Source organism: Taeniopygia guttata, chromosome 1A (genome assembly GCF_048771995.1).
Source record: "Taeniopygia guttata chromosome 1A, bTaeGut7.mat, whole genome shotgun sequence".
Lineage (NCBI taxonomy): Eukaryota > Metazoa > Chordata > Aves > Passeriformes > Estrildidae > Taeniopygia > Taeniopygia guttata.
In genome coordinates, this window is record NC_133025.1 from 22,272,584 (window position 1) to 22,294,562 (window position 21,979).

Here is a 21,979-nt window from a genome sequence, read left to right on the forward strand (position 1 = left end):
AAAAAAAAAAAAAAAACAACAACAAAAAAAAAACCAAAAACGTGTGTAAAATATAAAAGAAAACAACCAGAAACATCTCGGCATCCAAGTCGCTCCCGGCATGGGCACCAGGCTGGCCGTGGGGCACGCCTGGCACGCTGAGTTCGGGGCGCTCCCGCGGCTCCCCCGCGCAGGGCAGCGCGCAGCCCCCGCGGCGCGGGGCGGGCGGGGCGCGGGGCGGGGCGGAGCGGGCTCGGTCCGCCACCGGCAGGGGGCGGGTGCGCCCTCCGCGCCTTCCTCCGGCTGCGCAGCGCCGGCGGCTCCGCTCGGTTCCTGCTCGGGCCGGGGCAGCCTTCGCGGCGCGGCCGCCGAGGGGACGCTGCGCGACGTGTCCGCGCCCCACAGCCCCGGTAGGTGCTCGCGTTCTCCGCGGGGCTGCGCGGGGAGCGGCCCCTGCCCGTCTCCCGCCGGGCATCCCGCCGCTGGCTCCGCCGCCCGGGCGCGCATCGCTCTGGTCTCCGCGGGGCAGCCGCTGGCTGCCGGCCCCTGCCTCCGCTGCCGGCTTTCCCCGGCGGTGCCCCTTCCCCGGGCCGCCTGGCCCTTCCCCCGTCCCCGGCTGCCCCGGGAAGGGTGAGGTGGGCCGGGGCTGCGGGTCCGAGCCGGGCGGGGCGCTGGGCGGGGGCTCTGTCCCGTCCTCCGCCCTTCCACCGTCCCAGCCCGGCGCGGGGGTCGGGGCAGGCGGGAGGCGGCGGGGGGCAGGGGGCGAGCGGGAGGAGGAGGAGGGAGGCAGCGGGTGGCGGTCGGGTCCGCAGGACGGCCCTGTCTGGGGAAATGAGAGAAACGCTGGCAGCGTGGCAGCCCCTTCCCGAAAACCAGGCGGTGCTCTGCTCGGCGGTGGTGTTCCCTTGCCTTTCTCTGGGGAGTGCGGGGCCGCGGGCGCTGTTGGTCCATGAGTTGTAGGGCTCGGCTCTTGTTTAACTAAAATGCATCGTTGCAGAGGGCAGCCGTGAGCTCCCAAGGAAGTTAAATGTGCTGCTTGCAGAGAGGTACTTATCGAAGCAGTCTGTATGCCTTTGGTTACTGGCCTCTGAGTTGCTGAAGTAGGAAAGCATATAGAAATAATATATATTTTTTTCCTCTTAAGTAAATGCTACCATATGTTAAGTCACGTGTTTGGCTGAGCCACTTAGGGGCTATGTGGCTCACCCGATTTGTTTATTTTCCCATTTTCTCACATTTGAAAGAGGTTAAATCACAACGTAGTAACTCCAGGCTTGGGTGAAGATCTTTGCATATACCAGGTATTTTAATACTTTGCGTGGCTTATTGTGCCGCACAGACTTGGAGCCCGTAGTGGCTCTTTGCTGGTGAACGCAGCTGACTTCATCTCTCTTGTAACGAAGTATTTATTTAATACTAATTGGGGAGTTATTTAGAAAAAGTATCAAAACCACAGACACACACCAGAAATGGCTACCTAATGACTGTCGTGTTGTTTTTTTTTTTTGTTGTTTTTTTTTTTTTTTGGTTTGTTGTTTTTTTTACCTTCGAAACTTCTTAAGGTATGAGTATCTTCATTAGCACATATTTTCCCTCAGGGTTTCTTTTATGCAAAGTTGTTTGTGTGGCAAAACAAGTTTTGTGACTTGCTTTAAGCCTGCAGGTAGACTCTTCACAAGCTAATAGCTTGCGATTATCATGTAATAACATCGGATCACTGCAGGATGGAGGAAGCACCTGTTGGTTTCAGGCCTTGCTTCCATCACTTTGCAAAAGTCCTGACCACTTCACCCAGTAGGAGCACGGAGCAGATAGATAATAGATAATAATCGGTGCTGCACCGAACCCAGAGTTCCTGTCCAGCCTCTCTAAGTGCAGCCCGAGTGCTTCAGGGCATATGTGCTCTACATAACCTGGTTTGGGTTAGAAGGAGCCTTAAAGACTATTTCCAGCCCCCTGCTATGGGCAGGGCACTTTCCACTAGACTAGGTTGCTTTAAGCCCCATCCAAACCTGGTCTTGAGTAATTCCAGGGATGGATTACCTGCTGCCTCTCTGGCAAACCTGTGTCAGTGTCTAATCACCATCCCAATACCTCAGAGGCACGCTGCTCTAGTCCCTTGGACACTGGACCACTGACTACGACTCCTGAAGTGGCCAGCCACATTTAATGAGAGCTATTAGTGCTTATAGAAGGGAGGGATGAGGTACACAGAGTTTAAAATTTTAGTGGAACTTTGGAAAATTAATATTTAAAAAGTGAATTCCTGAATGTTTAGTTTTCAGGATTTTGGGGGAAATACTGATGTACAGGAAACAGATCTTTAATTTTTTCAATAAAATAATAAGATGGATTGATACTGTGCAAAATTACCTGTCTACTTGCAGATTATATTGCAGCCTGAAGATTAGGTATCCATAAAATGAATCCACAGCAGACACAGAGAACTTGTTTTTAAAAATTGATCAAAGAGAATTTGCCATTCAAATAGAACTTAGGTTCTGGTTTTTAAACTTGTATTTCCAGTGAACTTGGGGAATTGACATGTGAGTGTAATGGCTGCAGGTCTTTTGAATTATATTGGTAATCAGTATGTCCATGTGTCATTATATAAGTCATATTTTGGTTCAGAGTTTTTCCCTAAAGTTTGCTGAGACTGTGTAGGGCTTGAGGCATAATTATTGTAAACCTCCATGTTTTACCTGCCAGTGGCCAGCTATATTAGCCCTGTGACAATTGTTTTGCTGCCAACACCATTGGAATTACTGTAATTGTTTTGCAGTTTAGGAGGATCTATCTGAGAAGTCTCACACTGTTCTCAAACCAAGATTGTACATAAATTCTCAGAAAAAAAAATGTAATTTGCATGAGTGTCAGAAATTTGGTAGTCTTGCAGTGAGATCAGGATATGGGTGAGCAAAACTAGCAGCCCAATGCTGCTGCACTTTGCCCCTTAACAGTCTTGAAAATTGTCCTCTAATCTATTTTTAAAGTTCTATTCTCTTTTACTACATTAAGTTTCCTTAGTGAGCAAAATCATGTGAGCTGGAGCAGCCTGGCAGGTTGCTCACCTATCTCACCAATTTTCATGCTTCCTAATACTATATAGACATGAGGACAGAATAGAAGGGTGATGATAAGGAAGTAACTTTGAACTGGTATTGCTGCTTGAAATCTCATTTCCTAGTATTTCTTAGATTAAGCATCTGTAACCTATAAATAGGTGCCCCTGACTTCCTGCTTCATCATCTAAAATTCTTTGTCTGACCATGAATCCAAGTACAGCTTCCTCATACTTTTGTTAAGGGTATATCCTGAGCGGACTTGGGGAATTTTTTTGTTAAAATAAATGAATATTTTTCTGGCTAATTTGTAACTCTAATTCCACCCTGTAATTTGTTTCCATCTTCTTGTGTCTCGGTGTTATCCACAAATTTAAAAATCTTATCCTTCTTCAGTAGTTCATTGATATTTATAATAAGTGGTTGATGACTATATTAAATGGTATTTCACCCAAGGTTCCTAAAATTCAGTCACACAAAAGTTGTCACACTAACAACAGTTACTCTTTTGGAATTGTTCGACTATTTTTGCTCCCCATATACAGTACTGTATTTTTATAATACAAAAATAGATTGTATCGTAATTTGCAGACTGAGCTGCACAATAGCATTTTCCAGCCTTGGCCTCACATTTCCTCAGTGCCAAGAGAATGTGGAACAGACTTGGTGGAAGAGAGGAGAACTTCTGTAAGACTCTCAGGACAGAGGGAGCTGCTGGAGTAAATTTTGCCCTGCATTTGATGTTACTGTTGAGTCAGTATTAGTGACAGAAAGTTGCACAATATGTTTATACACACAAACACATGCTAGTTCTTATGACAGTCCAGGTAAAATCTTAACATTGAAATACATTACACTCTCTCCTCTATTCATAAGACTTGCTTTCTGGTGACCAGCTGGTTTCCTCCCCTTCTCCCACCCTCTCTCCAATTGTCTTTTGTCTGAGGAAACAGTAACCATCTCCTAGTAGCAAAGGTTTATTTAATTTTGATCTGTTTTGGTGTCATCAGTTAGTTGAGTCATCATTTCACAAATGTTTAAGCTGATATTTGCTCGTATTGCTGCTAGAAAGCCACTGACCTGCTCCCAGACACATAACTCTGCTTTTGGATCAGCCTCCATACTCTTCTCTTTGTGGGGGAGGTGGTTGATGGAGCTGCTATGGCTGCTTGTGTACTTGCTGGTCAGCTGAGTATCGGTGACACATGAATGCTTTTGGAACTGCATTTGAGTTGATTCAGGCAGAGGTTTATGAAGGAGTTCCCATAACAGTTAAATAATTTCTCTTAGAAGAGCATGATCCAGTGGGAATCACATCGGGAGTTGTTAGAGCATGCAGTGATTGCATATCAGTGTTTTTGTGTCACCTGTGCTTAGTCTCAGTGGTAAGGTCACTGTATTAAGCACCTTTCTGTCACTGAGGGATGCTGTTTCTCAAAGGAATTTATATGTTCCTAATGTGGTAATTTTCTACATAGGTAATGGCATACAGTGAATTGCAATGCAGCGTAATTTTAGATTTCCCCACTCATGATGGTGCTTACATTATAACATATCAAAGGATAGAAAATATGTGTTGGATTTTAGTTAGCACATGAATACCAGTTGTTAAATAAATATTAAAGTGTACAAATTATGTAAATATATAATATATAAAAAAGAACACATTTTACCTAGATTTTTTTTTTCTGTGAAATTATTCCTCACAGATATGGCTTATGGTTTTGGTAGTGGTTGCTGTAAGATTGCAGCTAGCCAAAATGTAGGTTGTGGATCTTTGTTCTGATCTCTTCATGCTCAGGAAACTACAGATTTTGGGGCTGTTTTGTGTGTCTTCAGTAGGAAGCGGGGAGTCAGTCTGGAGCTGTTAGGAATCTTGTCACTGACTGACTTCCTCTGCATTTTCAAGTCCGTTTCACCCCATCACTCACAAACGATGGCCGGTTCAGTGCTAATATGGAGCAGTAGCAATGACTTGCTGGCACCACAGAAGCACTTTGGTTCCGGGTGCCTCATGCACATGGGGGTTACCAGGCAGCAGCAGCGGTCTCACATTTGCAGTATGATCCCACTAGCAATATCCTGTAGGCACAGCTGCTGTGTGGAGCCTGCTGCTGCCCCTCTTCCCAGAGCTGGTGTGCAGTGCTTTCTCTGCTCAGCCAGTGACATGCTCTTTCAATCCTGCAAAGGGCCAAAACCTATCCAAATGCTACCTCTCATGGGAGATGAAGAGATGAAAGGGGCTCCACGGTGTCCCTTAGAACAAGAGGAGCTAGAGACACCAACAATGCTGTGAGCAGTGGCTGTCACTGGGGAATACTTTCCCCCAGTTTCCTTGTGAGCTCAGCATGTTCTTTGCTGGGATGAAGTGGAGAAGTAAGTTGGTGCATGAAGTTCAGCAATTTGTCCTTGATTTTATCTGTCTGAACTTCAATATTGGAGTTGGGTATTATCCAAATCTGTGAAACACAGAGCTAAGAGTCTCTTCAGTAGATACGTCAACAGCAATGGTATAGTTTCCTTTATCACATATAAATAGTGTTGGTTTTTTAGGGACCGTAAATCACATTCTTAACTATATGGATCAGTAAATTTTTGTGATAATTGAGAAGAGTCTTCAAAGCATGGATTGAGTGCTTATAAGGCTAAAATTTTTTTGTTGTTGATTGGTTGTGTTGCTTTTTTTTTTCTTGGATTGGTTTGATTTTGTTGTTTTAATTGCAGAAGGAATGTGGGTTATGTTTCATTCTCTGTGGGACAAATGAATGCCTTAGTACTTTTATCTCAGCTTCTCAGAATTCAGAAGAATTTTTCAGTGTTTGAGACTGACTAGTTTGTGTGTTGCCTAAGGTAAAAGCACTGGCTTGATGCCAATAGCAAAAGCTTTTATGGACAGTGATTTGACGTGTCATTTAAGAAAGATTTGTTTTGAATTTTAAGTTTCAAAACACTCCAGCACAACGCTGCTTCTCATGTGTATTTCCTTTCATAAGAGTGAAACCACAGAGTGGTAGTCACAACACAGGACATGCAACAGTAGCTGGAGTATCTATTTATAATTTTGGAATAAGTTTGGGTTTAATTTCCTACATGTATCTGCATTCATTTGTTGTAGATATAATTTGATAGAAGTCAAATAAAACCTTATATTTACAAGCAAACACTTTGGGTCTGATTCAGTTGTCTAGAACACCAAGATAAATCTTGATATACATATATATATATGGAAGAACACAATTCTTATAAGAAATCTCATTTTTATAAGAAATTAATAATTTTACTTATTGGTACCATTTGTTACAAAGGAGAAAAGAAAATATGTATTCCTGGGTCTCTAAATTTTTCTGTGTGGACAAAGCTTTTTCTTATGCGGAGTTCTGCCAGAACCTCGAAGAATTTGTATGGATGTAGGAGTGCTGCCTGTAGGGAGCAACTACTGGGGTCATAGCCTGTATTTCCAGAAGACACAAATGGTGCATGATTATACAATAAAATTGAGTTATTTACTTTTTTAAATATGTAATTATGTTCCATATGTGTCCTTCACTAATTTCAAATTAAATTAATTTTATTAGTTTTATTATTAATTGTATGAATTATTTATTATTAATTTTATTATTTATTAAATATATTGGAGAAAGTATTCATAGCCTAGTAGAAAAGTAAGCAATCATCTGGATAAGAAGATGCATCCTGCATTTAAATAAAATAGTCTTAAATGATTTTGAATGCCTCAGCTCTTTTGTCCATGGCATATAATCCAGGTTGGCACAACCACTGGTTTAAAACCAGAAGTCACATAAGAATAGCTAATGCTGTCCTTGACGTATCTAATTCACTGTGTAATATTGAGTAAAAAAATACCCACTGCTCTGAAGTGCTTGAACGTGATACACTGAAATATCTTATCAACAGAGGCTGGATTAAACAATGTTGTTTCATTAATTAAATTTTACCAGGTATGAAAAGCTAATTTTTTTTGTTTGTTTGAAGGATTTTTTGAAGTTCTCTGGCAGGAATAAAATGCATGTGCTAGTCATTGAGGAATGCAGTTTGTGCTAAAAAAAAAAAAAAAAAAAACAACAAACACCACCAAAAGATAATGTCCTAATCTACTAAAGTCTTGTAGATAAAAATAAAAGCTCAAGTAGTTTTTTGTTGTTGCTTATTTTTGGTTTTGGGGTTTTTCTTGGGCTTTATTTTTGTTCTAAGTAATTTTGAATACTTGTTTAACTGCAGCATAGTGTATACGCTTCATATTAACAAATAGCAGATATATACAAAACCAGGTATAACATTATTTGACTTTGCTAGAAAGTGTACAAACACTTAAATCCTGGTTTTGGGGGAAAAATTTCCTCCGGAATTTGAATGCAAAGCATCTCAGTCTTCCACACATTTTAATATTATATAACCTGAGTACAGATTTGCATGTAACAGTATAGAAATGTGGGCTTAATATTGAAGGGAATATCAGCTCACACCTTGTAGACTATCTGTGTTAAGAAAAATACTATTTTCCAGACTTCTATGATGATTTAAATCCTCCTTTTAAATTTTTTGTTTATCCTTGTAACTGTACAGTTGTTTTTCTTTAATGCTAAACTACAGATCAGTAAGCAGCAGCCAGAGAATACTGAGTACAGTTATGCTCAGCATTTTTTTATTATAAAAATATATATTTGAAGTCTTTATATATGTTTATATATATATGTATTTTTATACATATTTTATATATATATCTTTAATGTCTTTAATATATATTTTAGATTTGCTGTAAATAATGGTATTTTAAAAAATGTGTATTTATTTATATAAAAATTTAGAATTACACCTTGAAGATAAGAGGTAAAGATGTCTGATCCTGACTTCTCTCTTTCACAGTTCCTTGCAGAGCGGACTTGATTCTTTTATCCCTTAGTTGGTTTATTTAGGTCATGTAATTCTTATCTAGATTCTTCCATTTGGGGATTACGCATTGAGATAGACTTTGAAAAAAACTGCACATGGGTCAGTTAAGATAGCACACAGAGCGGGGTATTTTTTGTTTATTTAGGCAGAGCAGAGTAATTGCTTTTTGTTCCATACACAGCAATCCTATCAATGCAGTTCACAATGAACAGTTACACTTCTGTGGCAGTAGAGCATTGTTGACCCCAATATTAGATAGCTGCTATAATATCCTTTTCCATTTCTGCTGCTTATTTTGCTGCACTTTATGTCACTTTTGGAGTATATTACTTTGTGTTTTATTAAATATCATTGTTGATTTTGGGACCTCTTCCTAATCAGCTAAGGTCAGAATTCAAAATTATCTTGACCTTCTAAGTTCTTGCCTCTCATCTTTGCTTGTTTTTGTGTGCCCATTTTGTAAGCATAATCGACTCATGTTATCAAGTTGCTAATGGAAATACTATTATCCTGGGAATGAAATAGACTAATCTACATGTTTCATTATCATCCTTCGAAACATTAATTACAATCATATTTGAAACCCTTCTTAAAACAAAGTTGTGGCAAGTGGCCACAGCTTTCTGCATGGTAAGTAGGGCAGAGGCTGTGCTCCTGCCCTAGTGAAGTGTGTCCCATGGCACCATCTCTGGACAAGTGTTGATGAGAGCCTGATAGAGAATTAACCAAATTGAATTGCATTCAGCTTGGGACTGAAATCTGCGCTTCATTCAGTGTTAAGTCAGTGAGGCAGGATTAATAGGAACTGGTAATTTGTCAATTATCTCAGTGCAGTTTCCTCTTGCACAATGATTCTAGGAGAGAAACTTGCATGATGATCATGCATGTTCTGTCTGATTTATGAATGTAGAAATAACTCAGTCTTGGTGTGTTAGAAACTTTATATCATCTAACAAAATATGATGATAATTTGCTTGAAAGGATTTTAGGCCTGTAATTTTCCTAAACTATGTCATTATAAGCTTCCTCTAGGAAGGACTTTAGCAGGGTTCCCTCAAGAGACACAGGTTACTTTTAAAAGCAAGCATCTGCTGATCTATTTATTGAAATTAGTTTAGGTATGAACAAAAATACTTGCAGTAGCTCTGTGGAGTTATTGATAAAAATTTTTGTATTTTTGTTGCGTATGTCATAGCACACAAGTTAATCAACAAGTGGAGCAGAATTGGGGAAAGCCCTTTTTTTTTTTTTTCCTTTTTTTTTTTTTTATTTTAAGCTGTATGGAGAGCATTTTAGACTGGGGGTTGTTTGATACACAAGGATGCAGGAAAAAAGCAACCAGTAACCCCAGCTCTGAACTGTCTTTCCATATATCCTCTCCCTAGTAGTTTGTATCCAGAATAAATATTTTTTTTTCTGCCTGGATGGGTGTGCAGCTCCATGCAGGAACTGGACAATGATATGCTAGCATTCAAGAAGGATTTGTAACTTCTAATTTCTTGTCTTCTACTGTTCAAGTTCTTTTGTGGATAACTTTTCATTTCACATTGCCCAAGAGAATTCTTGGTTTCTTTCTGCTAAGTTGTAGACCTTGACTGAAAAACTTCCTAAGTTTTGTGCTAAAAAAACAGTCTGAAGAAAAACAAAATCCATATGCAAGTCACATAATGCTTCCCAAACCCAGCCATTTTACTTTGCAACTTGAAGTTGTTGCCTGTTTTGTGGTGTTTTCCTTGGCCTTTGCATCTCTATAGGGTTCTGCTGTACTCATCAGGACACTGCCTGTCAGCCCTGCTATGGGCTGCACATCCTGCCTCAGTCTCTAATAAGTGATGCAGGGGAGCCTTTTTGTACTGCTTGACAGAGAATGATGTAGTAATAAATTATTATCACTAAATCTGTATTATGTGATACTTGTAAGTCAGGAGTATACTATAGTTCTAATTCTTCTGCCTCTGCTTGATGGAATATTGCATCAAAGAAGAGAAAAACAGTGTTTGGGTCATTTTGACTCATTTCTAAAGCAATCAAAGGAATGTTGTTGGTACTGCTTTTGTGCATCTTAGTTTGAGCAAGCTCAGCTGTAATCCTGTGTTCTTTGTTTTTAAATTATCCTAAAATGTGCACTATTAAAAATTTCAAACCAATTTTCTAATCAATTCTCTAATTTCAGTTATGATGTCTAATGCAGAAGATGTGGAGTGATGGTCCATAAGCATTTATAAGGTTCACAGTTTATCCTGTTTTATTCCTGTTCTGTCTTGAAATACTTAAAAAAAAATAAATCTAAGATAATAAGTGTAAGAAAAGGACTTGATGTCCATAAATTATTTTCCTGCTGTTGGAAGGTGCTGTGCAACACTTGTCTGTACTGTAGCACTACTGTATGATTTGGTAAATCAAACATCATGATTTTTCAGTATACCATAATTTAGAAAAAGAATCACAAATTTTTTTAAATTCCTTTCAGGTTGAAGCATAGCATACTCATTTTTCCTTTTTCTAAATCAAAATACATTCCACACTTAAAAAATAATGTGTATTCTTATTTGTTGATTGCAACAAATAATGATCTCTGAGACATGTGGAAGGGGATGTTGGGATGAAAGCAGTCAAGGTTAGATCATGTGATTGTTTCACTTAGATTCTTCTTTCTGGTTTTGTTCATGTTCTTGTTTTCATGCTTTGAATTCATGATGTGTTTTTGTTCAGAGTAAAACAAAAAGAAACTTTTTTAAAGTGCAGACTTAAAACAACCTTGAAGCTGTTCAAAGTACAGCCAGTGTTTATTGTAACATTGATCTATTTCTGGGTGTCTGGAGGAAGAAGCCTAAAATAATTCTGTTCACAGACTTGAAATAAAATGGGTTTATTTGCCCCGACAGATTCTTTTTTGCCTTTTTACAAGACAGATAAATACTAACCCTTCACTGAAATAAGTTATTATATGAGAATGTAATATGAGTGGCTACAGCTAAATGGATATATTATGGTCTGTAATATGCTGTGAGATTGCCTTTACAGTGCAACATTAGCACTCAAAAACATTTGTCTGCTTTTAAACTTAGGTGGTAGGTATTTTCAAATTTTATTAGAATAGAAATAAATATTTCTATATTTGCAATTTTTTCCCTACTTATTTCTCTGCTGACCATTTTATTGTAAACTTGAAGAGACAGAGCACAGTGACTGAGTCTTTGGCAAAGAGACAAAGACAAATCACTGAACTTGAAGATGCTGAACTAAGTGAAGGCAAAAGGTTTTCTGCACAATACCAATTTTTTCTCTCTAGTATAGAGCACGAGAACTATGTGGGTGTTTTGGTGCTTGTTTTCAAATAATTTGTATTTCTAATAACAGCAGTTTTTTTAATAATTTCTAAAGATAATGTTATTGATGTTTTTAAAAATCGTGGCATAGAACTGCAGAGGGTTTAGGGTTGCTGTAGCTTTTGTGATGGGGGTCTGGGACAGCTGCTTGGATTAGAGTGAGAGATGATTACATGTTTTCAAATGTGGCCTTAGTGTAGATGATTCAACAAGATCCCTGAACTGGGGAAAAGTCGAGCCAGATGTCCAGGCTCTGTGCAGCATGGGCCCGCCAGGACTGAGCATGAGCATGGAGGAGAGCCGGGAGCAGCTCGTGCTCTGCAGGTACAGGGCAGATTTGGTATAGCCTCTGGACCCTGCGTTGCTTGAGGAGGAGGGAGCTTTTGTTCAAAGCCTGTGGAGTTTGCGGCCCACTTTGACTCTGTGTTGTGACATGCTCTTCTCAAGAAGCTTGTGGATGCTTGGCACTGTTTGCTTAGAGTGGTTTTCAGTTTATTCTGAAATAATTGGAGTACCAGGGTTGGTGCTTTTGTCATCATTGACCATCACGTTATTCCTCTGGCCGTACCTATGAGTGACAAGTATGTTGTTACATTTCTGTAATGCAGAGATTAAAGTGTTGACCTTTCAGTTCCATTGAATGCAGTTTATGTAGTATCCTAGAGACCAAAATGCTTAAATCTTTTCTCTCCAAGGCACAGTTTAACACTATGCTCTGTGTTGCCAAATAGCAACTTGCATCTAGAAGCAGGTAGGGTTTTGAAGGAGTGCAGGTGGAGTTGTTGACTTTTACCACATAGCTTTAGGAATCTAAAGACTGGTAAGATAGAGCACTGATAAGTACTTAGGTCACAAATTGAAGGACTGAAAGTTAAACTGAATTGAAAGAGGATTAGATAAAATTAGTGTTATTTTAGGGAAAAACAAATGAAAACAAGGCATCAGAAATTTGTCTTAGTTCTTCCCTTTACTGTGAATGTTAAGAAATAAGTATTCAGAACAATCCTCATTAATTTTATTGACTAGAAAATCTATGGGGTTTTTTGCTCATCACAAAAGTGCTTTTTTGGCTGTAATTATGGTGAAGTGTTTTTAGTTTTTGTTTTATTGTTTGTTTGTTTCCCATAGGTGGCTGTTTTAATGCAATAGTGTCATTAGCTTTCTGAAGACTAAACATGAGAATAGCAGGTAAGTACGCTCAGTAAAATCAGACTTTGGTCATTTATGAAACAACTGCTATGGCCAACATTGACAAGTTGTGACAATAAGGTTTTAAAGTCCTAGAATACCAGGTTAAAAGGGATCCTGGAATCATCTGGTCCAACATTTCTTGTCAGAAGCACAGTCTAGACAAGATAGCTTTTCATGTGAAAAGGGGTGATTTCCTCAAACCTTTAGTGTTTGATTAGTCTGTCAGCACACCAGGAAAGCTGAGACCCTTGTGCCTGACTAGTCGGTGTCCTGTTATGGGGACCCTTCAATGAGCTTCCTTTTCATTTGGGTAGATCTTGAGTGACTCTAGTAATACATAGTTTTGTTACTCATTGGTGTAAAATTCTCTTGCTTCACTGTTACAGATATAGTCAATAAAATATAGAGCACATGCTCAGTGAGGGGTGGTCACACTTTGGAGGGAGGTAACTTTGGGATGCTGGTGTGAGTTAATATTAAAATTAAGTTGCAAAGAACCAAGTTCATCTCAGGAAAATTATTTCACCACAGTTGCTGTTCAGCAGCAAGATACCTACCTGCTCCTATCTCCCTTGGTTGCCAGGTGCTGTGCAGGTTTGTTAGCTACAAAGTGCCATCTGATTTCAACAGAGCCTGACCAAGGTGTTTCCACTCTGCTTCACTCTCTGTTGCCCTTTAGCATGTGTTTGAGGTTGCAGATTGTGTATGTATGGAATTGTTGTGGGATAGGTTTTGAGCATACTCAAAGCATTCCATCCAGGAAGTAGCAGCTGTGTTTTACCCTATAATTTACATACTGCTGTGACTTCCTCTAATCTAAACCCTAGCCCAGCACTCCGTCCAGCCAGATTTTAAAATGACCAGTGTTGGGGAATCCACCACTTCCTGGGGAGATTGTTCCAATGGCTGATTGTTCACATTGTGACAAATTTTCTGTGTCTAACTGGAGTCTTCCCCACAATAACTTGTACCTACTACCCCTCTTGTTTTCCATGTGACTCCTTGCAGAAAGGGAGTCTCCATCTTCTTTGTAGCCACCCTTGAAATACTGGAATGTGGTACTAAGTTCTCCTGTAAGTCTTTTTTCAAGACTGAACAAACCTATCAGTCTCAGCCTTTCCTCATCTAGCAGGTTTCCCAGTCCTTTGAGTATCTTTGTGTTGGACTGTCTCTAGATTGTCCACGTCTTTGTCTTTTTTCTTGTTTTTTTTAATAGCAGGGCCCAACACTGAAGGGACTATAACAAGTGCGGCCTGACAAGTGTTGTGCAGAGAGGAATAATGACTTTATCTCTGTCTGCTGGTGATGCCCTTGTTGATGCAGCCCAGCATCCTGTTGTCTTCTTTGCCAGTGCCCTCCATTTGTATTGAGTTGGTTGTCCACCAGAATCCCCTAGTCCTTTTCCGCAGATCTGCTCCCCAGCTGGGTAGATTCCAGTCTGTTCTTTATTCCTGGGTTCTGATTTCTGTGGTGGAAAACTTTACACTTGTCCTTGTTGAACTTCACTGGAAGTGTTAGCCCATTGTTCCAGCCTATCCAGGTGCTCCTGCAGGTTGGCTCTCCCTTTAGACATTACTCCCTTCCACTCACTTTGGTATCCTCATCAAACTTTGTCAGGTGACACTTCACTTAACTGGCATAACAAGTATTGCTGTTCTACTTTATTGATGTTTAATGAAACTCATTTTGGAATTGGGATGGTGGAAGAGCAATCACCTTCTTAAAATGCTGTAGCTGATCTGCAGTGATTGCTTAAGCTGCCATGACTTGACATATTTTGGCTGCTGCTTCTGTAAGATGATGAAGGAATAAGGAAATGGCAAATGGTTGTCTTAAGCCATTTCTTCCCTGCCTTACTAAAATTGCTGTGTGCGGTTTTAAGTGTCTGAAAGTTTCTGAATGGTTGCTGGGAGTTTGAAAACTCTTAAGAGCCTGTTCATAGAGCTAAGTTACTGTAGTACAGGCTTTAAGAAACTAATTCTACAGAAGGGATAGTGGTTGTAGAAATAAGATATTTGCTAATATAACATTAAAAGAAACATTATTTTTGACATTTTGTCACAGTAGAATAGCCGGTGTAGCAATGGAATAGTTCTGAGTTTGGTGCATTGCAGTTTTATCAGTAGTTACAGTGTTAGTTTGCAGAATGAGAAACTGTTGTCTCTTGTAGAAGAAAATGATACCTTTTCTAAGAGCTTATTAATGCATACTATTTTTGTCACTACTCCTAATTTTGTTTTTATTGATCACAATATGTATAACTGGAAGCAATCGGCTAAAGTGACTCTGATAAAAGAACTGGAAAATGCTCCAATTTTTAGGTGCCTGATTAACTTGGTAAATCACTTTCCAAACATGTTCAGGGTTTTGGTTTTTTTTTTTTTTTTTTTTCTCTTCCATCCAACTGTTTTTTTGTTAAAAAACACAAAGTATATATGGCAGTTCTGTAGGATGTTTGACCTGTAGCAAACATGCCAGTTTTGGTTCAAATGCTTAAGGAACCTTCTAGGAGATTTCTTACTGTTCCTTTGAAAGGAGCATTTGCAGATCAGTGGAAAAGCTCAGAATATAGAGTAGAGGGGATGGCTGGTCCTCAGACTGAGTTCTTGTTCATCTCACATACTGTGTACTAAAACATGCTCTCCAAATGCCACTTGCTAGATGACACATTCCAAAATCTGGTACCATCTTGTGGTTTTATATCTTGGAAAACTTTTACCTCATTTCTTAACATATGTTCAGATCATCTGTTTCTCCAGTGCTTGCACATGGTTCCCTTCCTTTCAAGTGCAGTGATCTTTGGAGTTCCAGCAAAATATTTTTAAGCTAGGTTTACACCTGTGTTTTATTACATCATAATATATGTGTGCTCACAGATGAAAAAGACCAAACTACAAGTGAAAAGACCTTCATCTTTCTTTTCTTTTTCTATCCCCTTATCTTTTTTCAGCCTTTTGGGAGGATTGATTAGCATCTCTCATCCTTCTGAAGGCTGAGTAATCTGTCTATTTTAAGATTTTCTGAGCAACCCATCACAGCAGCTGTCTGAGATCTGCAGGAGTATATAAGTTTGGTTTTTTTCTAAAGGATTTGGCTGGTAATCTGAGAAAAAGAAGCATGCTTTAAGGTTGATTCTTCCAACCAGCTTGACATACTGAGGTGAGATAGGAAGGCAGGATGTTGATCAGATGCCTCCTCACCTTACTTGTACTCTCAGTCAGTATTTTACTGTCAGTTAAGAGTGGAGTATTCTGTAAAAATGTATTGCAAATTATGCTAAAAAATGGTGAGGGTTGTGGCAGTATCACGTACATTTCCGTTTCAGATGTAACTTGCTGTGGTTGTGTGCCTACAGCTTTTTTCCCAGCAAGTAGATTGGCCACTCAGCACTGCAGGAACTTAGCCTTGTAAAACTTAGAATTGCCTACTTCAGTATATTAAAAGGGAGACAGGAGAGATACTGCTTTTTCTTGCTTATTTTAAAATACCCTTTAAAAAGCCATCCAGCTTGCTTTTTGAAAGTCATTAAGATACATTTCTTGAAAATTAAGTGAGAATGCTTGTTTCTGGTTGGCTGGTGGTTTGGGGTTTTTTGTTATTTTTTTTTGGTTTGTTGTTTGTTTTTTTTAATACCATATTCAGAGCTGGCTGACCATAGTAGCCAAGCTGCACTATATAAACAGATCCCTAGTCACTCAATCTGGGCTATATATTAAAACAGAGGTAGCTCAGTCTGAGGGTAGGGGGAAACACAGTATTTGTGAACAGTAAGGAACCAGATACTCATGACTAAGAACATGCAAATGGAATGGAGAAGGTGGGAATTTTGCCTTTGGACAACAGCCAGGTAGATCATCTTAGTTCATTTGATTAAGTTGGATTTTCACGGAAGTCTGGTTTCTCCTGGCTGCTGAACTGAGTTGGTGTACTACAGTATCAGACAAGCATAAAGGTAGAGAAAGTTAAGAGCAGAGTGCATTTGGAATGATAACCTGATGGATTTATGCAGTTACATCCTACATTATAATATCCATTCTACATTATAATATCCATCCTTTTTTCAGATTTATTCTGTTTAGTAGGTCCACAAATGTTCATCCTGTTTCTGAGTTCCCCATAGTGTAATCTGATACACATTTCTGATGTTGCTAATTTTGATAAACTAATGTTACCATTTGCAGGCAATTTTTTGAAACTTTTTTCTGTTTCTTAACAGGTGCTGCAAAGTTGGTAGTAGTCATAGCAATATTTTTATTGACTTTTTATGTCATATCTCAAGTGTTTGAAATAAAAATGGATGCAAACTTAGGACACATATTTGGTAAGTGATGACTTTGTTTCCTGTGGACACTTATTAATATTTACTTGAGCCTTTATCAAGAATATCATATTAGTTTTGCCTGAGCTCTTCAACTTAAGAATTGTGTTTATCTTTAATATGTGTGCTTATTTTTTATGTATAATATATGTACTAAATAATTTTCTGTATGGAGTATTTAAGCTACTCTCTTAATCATTTTGATTCTTTTGTCTGCCAAGGATACATAATTTTACCTGTTTTTTTTTTCAATCCCCTGAACGCCATAAATTCTCAGAGGTTTTGGATCTCTGTGGGTTTTTGGCTCCATGACTCTCTAAGAGCCATAAATTAAAGCAGTGCTTCTGAATGGGATTCCTAATCACTTTCATTCTGCTATGCATAAAAGTTGTTCTTTATTGCAGCATAATATTCAGGTGGATTTGATACTTAATTTCAACCAGCCTGTTTTTATAGGGGTATAGAAAGATTTTACATTTATAGGATATGATATAGCAGATGACACTTTAATAGTAACCTCTTGTAAAACTTTCTTTTTTCATTTTAGCTAGATCAGCATTGGATGCAGCTGCACGCTGTGAGTATTCATAGTCATGTATTACTGCTGTGCCTTGCTTTTACTAATAACAGAAAGACTGATGAATTTTCATAGTTAAGAAAGTCTTAATTACATTTCAAATGCAATCAGAAACTAATTTTCCTCTTCTCCTGATTTCCCTAAATTACTGGTAAAGTCTGTTTTGTAGTTTTGGCTTGTGACTTTTGATATGGTGCCAGAGCAAGCAGCAGGGTGACAACAAGAAGTTGGAATAATGAGGTGCTTCAGGAACTCAGATTATTTTAAACTGCTATGTAACTATGGCTGTGATAGTGTGTTTGTGTTTGCTCTCTTCCTTGAATTCCTTCAGAACGTATTTGTCTGTTTGCCTACCTGTGGTGTTCTCTAAAAGCTTGGTTTATTTCCTTTTGAAAGCTACAAAACCTCCAAGATACAAGTGTGGGATCTCTAAAGCTTGTCCTGAAAAGCATTTTGCATTCAAAATGTCAAGTGGAGCAGCAAATGTAGTTGGACCTAAAATTTGTGTAGAGGATAATGTGTAAGTATTTTTACCTGTTTGTTTCTAAGTGTCTCTTCCAAATACTTAGATCACTTTGCACACAAAATCAGCAGTTTAAGTTAGGGGTTTTTTGCACACAGTTTCCAAAAAAACATATGTCAAAGTTTGTGACATGAGAAGGTCACATTGCATGGTAACCTTCTCTCTGATGAAGCACACTTAATGCTCTGCAGTAAATGCAGAAATGTATGTTGTTTTAATACACGCAGGATCGCTTGCACTTTGTTTCAGGTTTACAGACTTAAGGGTTAGTTAGACTTTGTCAACTGAGATGTACACGTGTCTCTAAGTAACTTGTCCTGGTGCCTTTAATAGTAATTCGGTGAATAATTGTACTTTTTGCAAGTAATCTTTTAAACTATATTTCCTCAGTACCAATGTCAGAACATATTTTCTAATCTTCTTCTAAGGTTGCCTTCAAAAGGGAAAAATAGTATTTTATTGATCAGTAGTTGCTTAACTGTGCTGATGGTAGCTGAAGTTAATAAATTTTATATAATTGTGAAATTAGGAAAACAACTGCTTGAGACACAATTTGGTTTAAGTCCTCTTTTTAATAATGTTTTTGACATAGTATTATCAGTAATACCGTGCATAAAGTATTTAACAGAGTACTTTTCAGTAAACCCCCATAATGGGAATATTAATATTTATTTTTAGACTATGTTTTATCTCTTTGGGTGATAATGAGCAGGAACAACCTGAGTGTGTAGCTTCCTATAACATAATCTAATCCACTTGATTTTGCAGGTGAAATGTCAGAAAAGACATAATGTTAAGTGTTGTTGGAAGGAGATTTTTTTTAAAATGTCAGTCACACTTAAGACTTTTTGCCTTCCACTTGCATTTAAGCTACTCCAGTTTAGCTGTTTCTCAGCTCACGCTATGTTAACAGATAGCACGTACAGCAGCTAGTGCTAATGAATTATAGAGCCAATGGCAACTTCTTTATGAACAGCAGAACCCCACATAATAGAGTAAATAGGATAATTCATGTAATAAGAGAAGAAAATACATTGGTAGCATCACTTCACTCTCCAAAGTAACTGCAAGGCTAGTAGTCTCAAGTGGTCATAAAGAGAAGGCTGTTTTCAGGCTAAGCTGCGTTCCTGCGCAGGGCTGGCTTGGCTGAGCTTGCTCGCTGGTGTGGGAGGCAGTTCACAGCAGAGCCCCGCTGGAGCTGGGGAGGAGCTGCCCCGCAGAGCTCACCTGGGCACCTGCGGCTGCTCCTTCCACTTTCTATTCTTACTGCTGACTTGCTCGGTGACCTTGGGCAGCCTGATTTAATCTCAGCATGGCATTTCTGCTGCTGTTACAAAACATGCTGCTGTCTCATTCTGGTTGCTTAATATAGGAAGCTTAATATCTGTGAAGACTTAAGCTGATTGAATGATTAAAAGTTGTGGGAATGCAAGTAATATTTTAATTTCAGGATTGTAGAGTTTTTTTGTTTGCGATTTTTGACTCTTTTTTTTTTTTTTTTGTTTAAATGTCTTGCTGACTGATTAAATAAGAAGAGTTTTTTTATTTCTGTCCAAAAAAAGAAAAATCCTTTACTAGATATTTTGCTGAAGAAAGTGATAAAAAAAAAAGTAGCTGATGTAAAAAGTCCTCTAAGTGGACACAGCTATTGGGTTCTAAAGTCCATTTTTCCTTGACAAACATCTTTCTGAATTCCTTCAGAGGGGAGCTCGTCATGTTTGTTTAAGTATCCACCAGGAAATTTGATTGGTTTTATATGATCTCCTGCTTTGCTCATAAGAGGTTTTATTTCTCTTTCAAAAGCTCTCAACTTGTAGAGTGTAAATTCGTGGACGAATTCGAAAACTGATGACTGGCTGCCCTCCTGTGAGAAGCTGTTGCATTGCAGCCTGTTGTGTTTGATGCACAAGCTGTCTTAAGGGTATAAAGTAGTATATCAGAGCTCTGAAAAAAATTAATTTCCTCTTGAGTAGCTCTTATTTTACAGCTATTTTGTGAACTCACACTTGCAAAAAGGCCTTTCGTTTTCTGATTACTTTGTGTTCTTCATACTTCCAAGACAGGACAACAGGAATGAGTTTTCATAATTTGTGAATGACATTTACAGAGTAGAGTATTTTCCTATGTAATAAATGTAAGGATGCCACTTGAATTATGAAAGCACTAAAGTTTCTGATACAATTCAGAATACAAATAATTTGTTAACTTCTCTTTTTTGTTATATAGATATTTTAATGTGAGACAGGATTTCTGTCAAGTTCAGTTCTGATTTCTGACAAGTTCAGTTATAGCCTTATTCTATATTGGGAAGACATAATCCAAATTAGAAGAAAACATGCTGGACCCATCATCAAAATATTAATAATTTAAAATTAATTTTAAAACTTGCTACTTCATGGGCTTTTTAGAAGGGGTGATATTTACTTCTTTACCAGCAACTCCTCCATGCAGTTTTACTTCAGTATGAAGCCAGTTGCATGATTGTGCCACAGTAACCCAATAGCAGAATGTTGTACTACATCCCTTTAGAAACTCTTACATCTTGTATTCATCATTGCAGATTTTATCTGAATCCCTTATAACTTTATGCATATGAGTTTCAGTGTCTAGTAACCTCAGTATTAGATATTTTTCTCTTGATACTTCTTTGCAGAGAATTTTGTAGTTAAAATTAAAGGATTTTTTTTTTTTTTGTAAATTAAGTGCCTACTAATTTTGCAGGAGGAAAAGAATGGGTTCAGAATTTTATTGGTTTTAGTTGTTTAAGTTCCAGTCTTAATTTGCCATATGTTTTTCTTGTTTAGAATGTTTTCTTGCTGTGATGTGACATGAAAATCACATGATCAGAGCAGAAATGATCCTTCAGTGTTTAAAATACTTGTGGAGTTCCCTACTAACCAGACTTGAATTCTGAATTTTAGCAGGAAATTTCAAGTATTTTCTTTCAGAAATTACTGAATTATAGTTTTTTTTTTAATCATAATCTGTGACAGATAGTATAACTTAAGGGACTAGCAGAAGCATGTGAACTCCATCATCTCTGATTACTAGTTCTTTAAAACCTTTTAAAATCGCTCTGCCAAGAGTTGCCCTTATCTCTGGTAGTCTTTCACAGCCTCTCTGAATACTGAGTCTGTTTCTGATACTTGTCTATTCAGTTTGTTATTCCTCTAAATTTTGGCTTCTGTCTTCATCCTGGGTGCAAAAGATAGCACCAGAGAGGAATATTTTTTACTTACTTCTATGATAGATTTCTTGTTCCTGGCCTATCACTAAGAAGTTGGCAGGAGAAAGCTGACATGGAAGCTGTGTGTGTAAGGATGCATTGCCTGGTTCAGACAGGACCAGAAAATCATATTGTTAAGGAAGAAATGTGAAAAAAGTTTGAACATAACAGGATTTGTACACATGTGCAGCCCCTTCCTAAAGCCAGCTAGGGTGGTTAAAGAAATCATGATCAGGATGGAATTAAAGCATTTTCTAGAGTGTGTTTGTAATTAAGGACATGTGTGCACCTATGTAACTAAGGACCTGTGTGCTTTTGCTGAGAAGATCATGAAGGCTTCTTCATGATCTTAAATTATGTAGTTGTTCCAAACTTCTATTTCTCCTGTTCATTAACCCTAGCTTCCAAATATCAGTGCTGGGATAATTGGGGTCTGAAGGCAGAACAGAGTTCTTCAAAGTGTGTGAATTGCCAGTGAACAGGGATGAGGAGGTCTTGGAAGTGTTCTCTCACTGGAGGGGTACAGCCACCATGGTCTGAGGTGGCACAGCATCCTACCTAAAGCTTAACGTTCCTGTTACCTGTTCTTTGCCACTCTGAAGGACTTCCACTTCACAGTGGGACTCTTCAGCCCCTTTGCCTCTCTTCAGTTTGATCAGTGAATTGCTGTCATAGAGTCTGATGTGTTTTTGGGATGTGTGATTGGAGTCCAAGATTGTATGCAATTTTTTCTTTAAGTCCCATCAGTGTACTATTTTTCTTGCAGTTAGGTTTCCTGTTACATGTATGAGTAGCTAAGTGCTTTGCCTTTCTTGTTTCTTCATGTGAATTTTAAATGTTTCTGTTCAGTTAGCTTTTAAACT

At 38.6% G+C, this 21,979-nt stretch overlaps 1 protein-coding gene across 2 annotated transcripts in view; it reads left to right on the top strand.

The window, feature by feature from the left end:
• Positions 1-250: 250 nt before the first annotated feature.
• The window catches only part of FAM3C (FAM3 metabolism regulating signaling molecule C), a 29,093-nt gene continuing 7,364 nt past the window's right edge, over positions 251-21,979 (top strand). Inside the window, exons 1-6 of one of the 2 annotated variants that reach the window (XM_072921371.1) lie at positions 251-389; positions 10,126-10,178; positions 12,410-12,469; positions 16,689-16,793; positions 17,338-17,367; positions 17,764-17,887. In XM_072921371.1, the coding sequence (XP_072777472.1) occupies positions 12,457-12,469; positions 16,689-16,793; positions 17,338-17,367; positions 17,764-17,887 (272 nt within the window). In that variant the 5' untranslated portion in view covers positions 251-389; positions 10,126-10,178; positions 12,410-12,456. The remainder of the gene's footprint in view (positions 390-10,125; positions 10,179-12,409; positions 12,470-16,688; positions 16,794-17,337; positions 17,368-17,763; positions 17,888-21,979) is intronic. The other variant, XM_030257030.4, reaches the window with a different exon arrangement.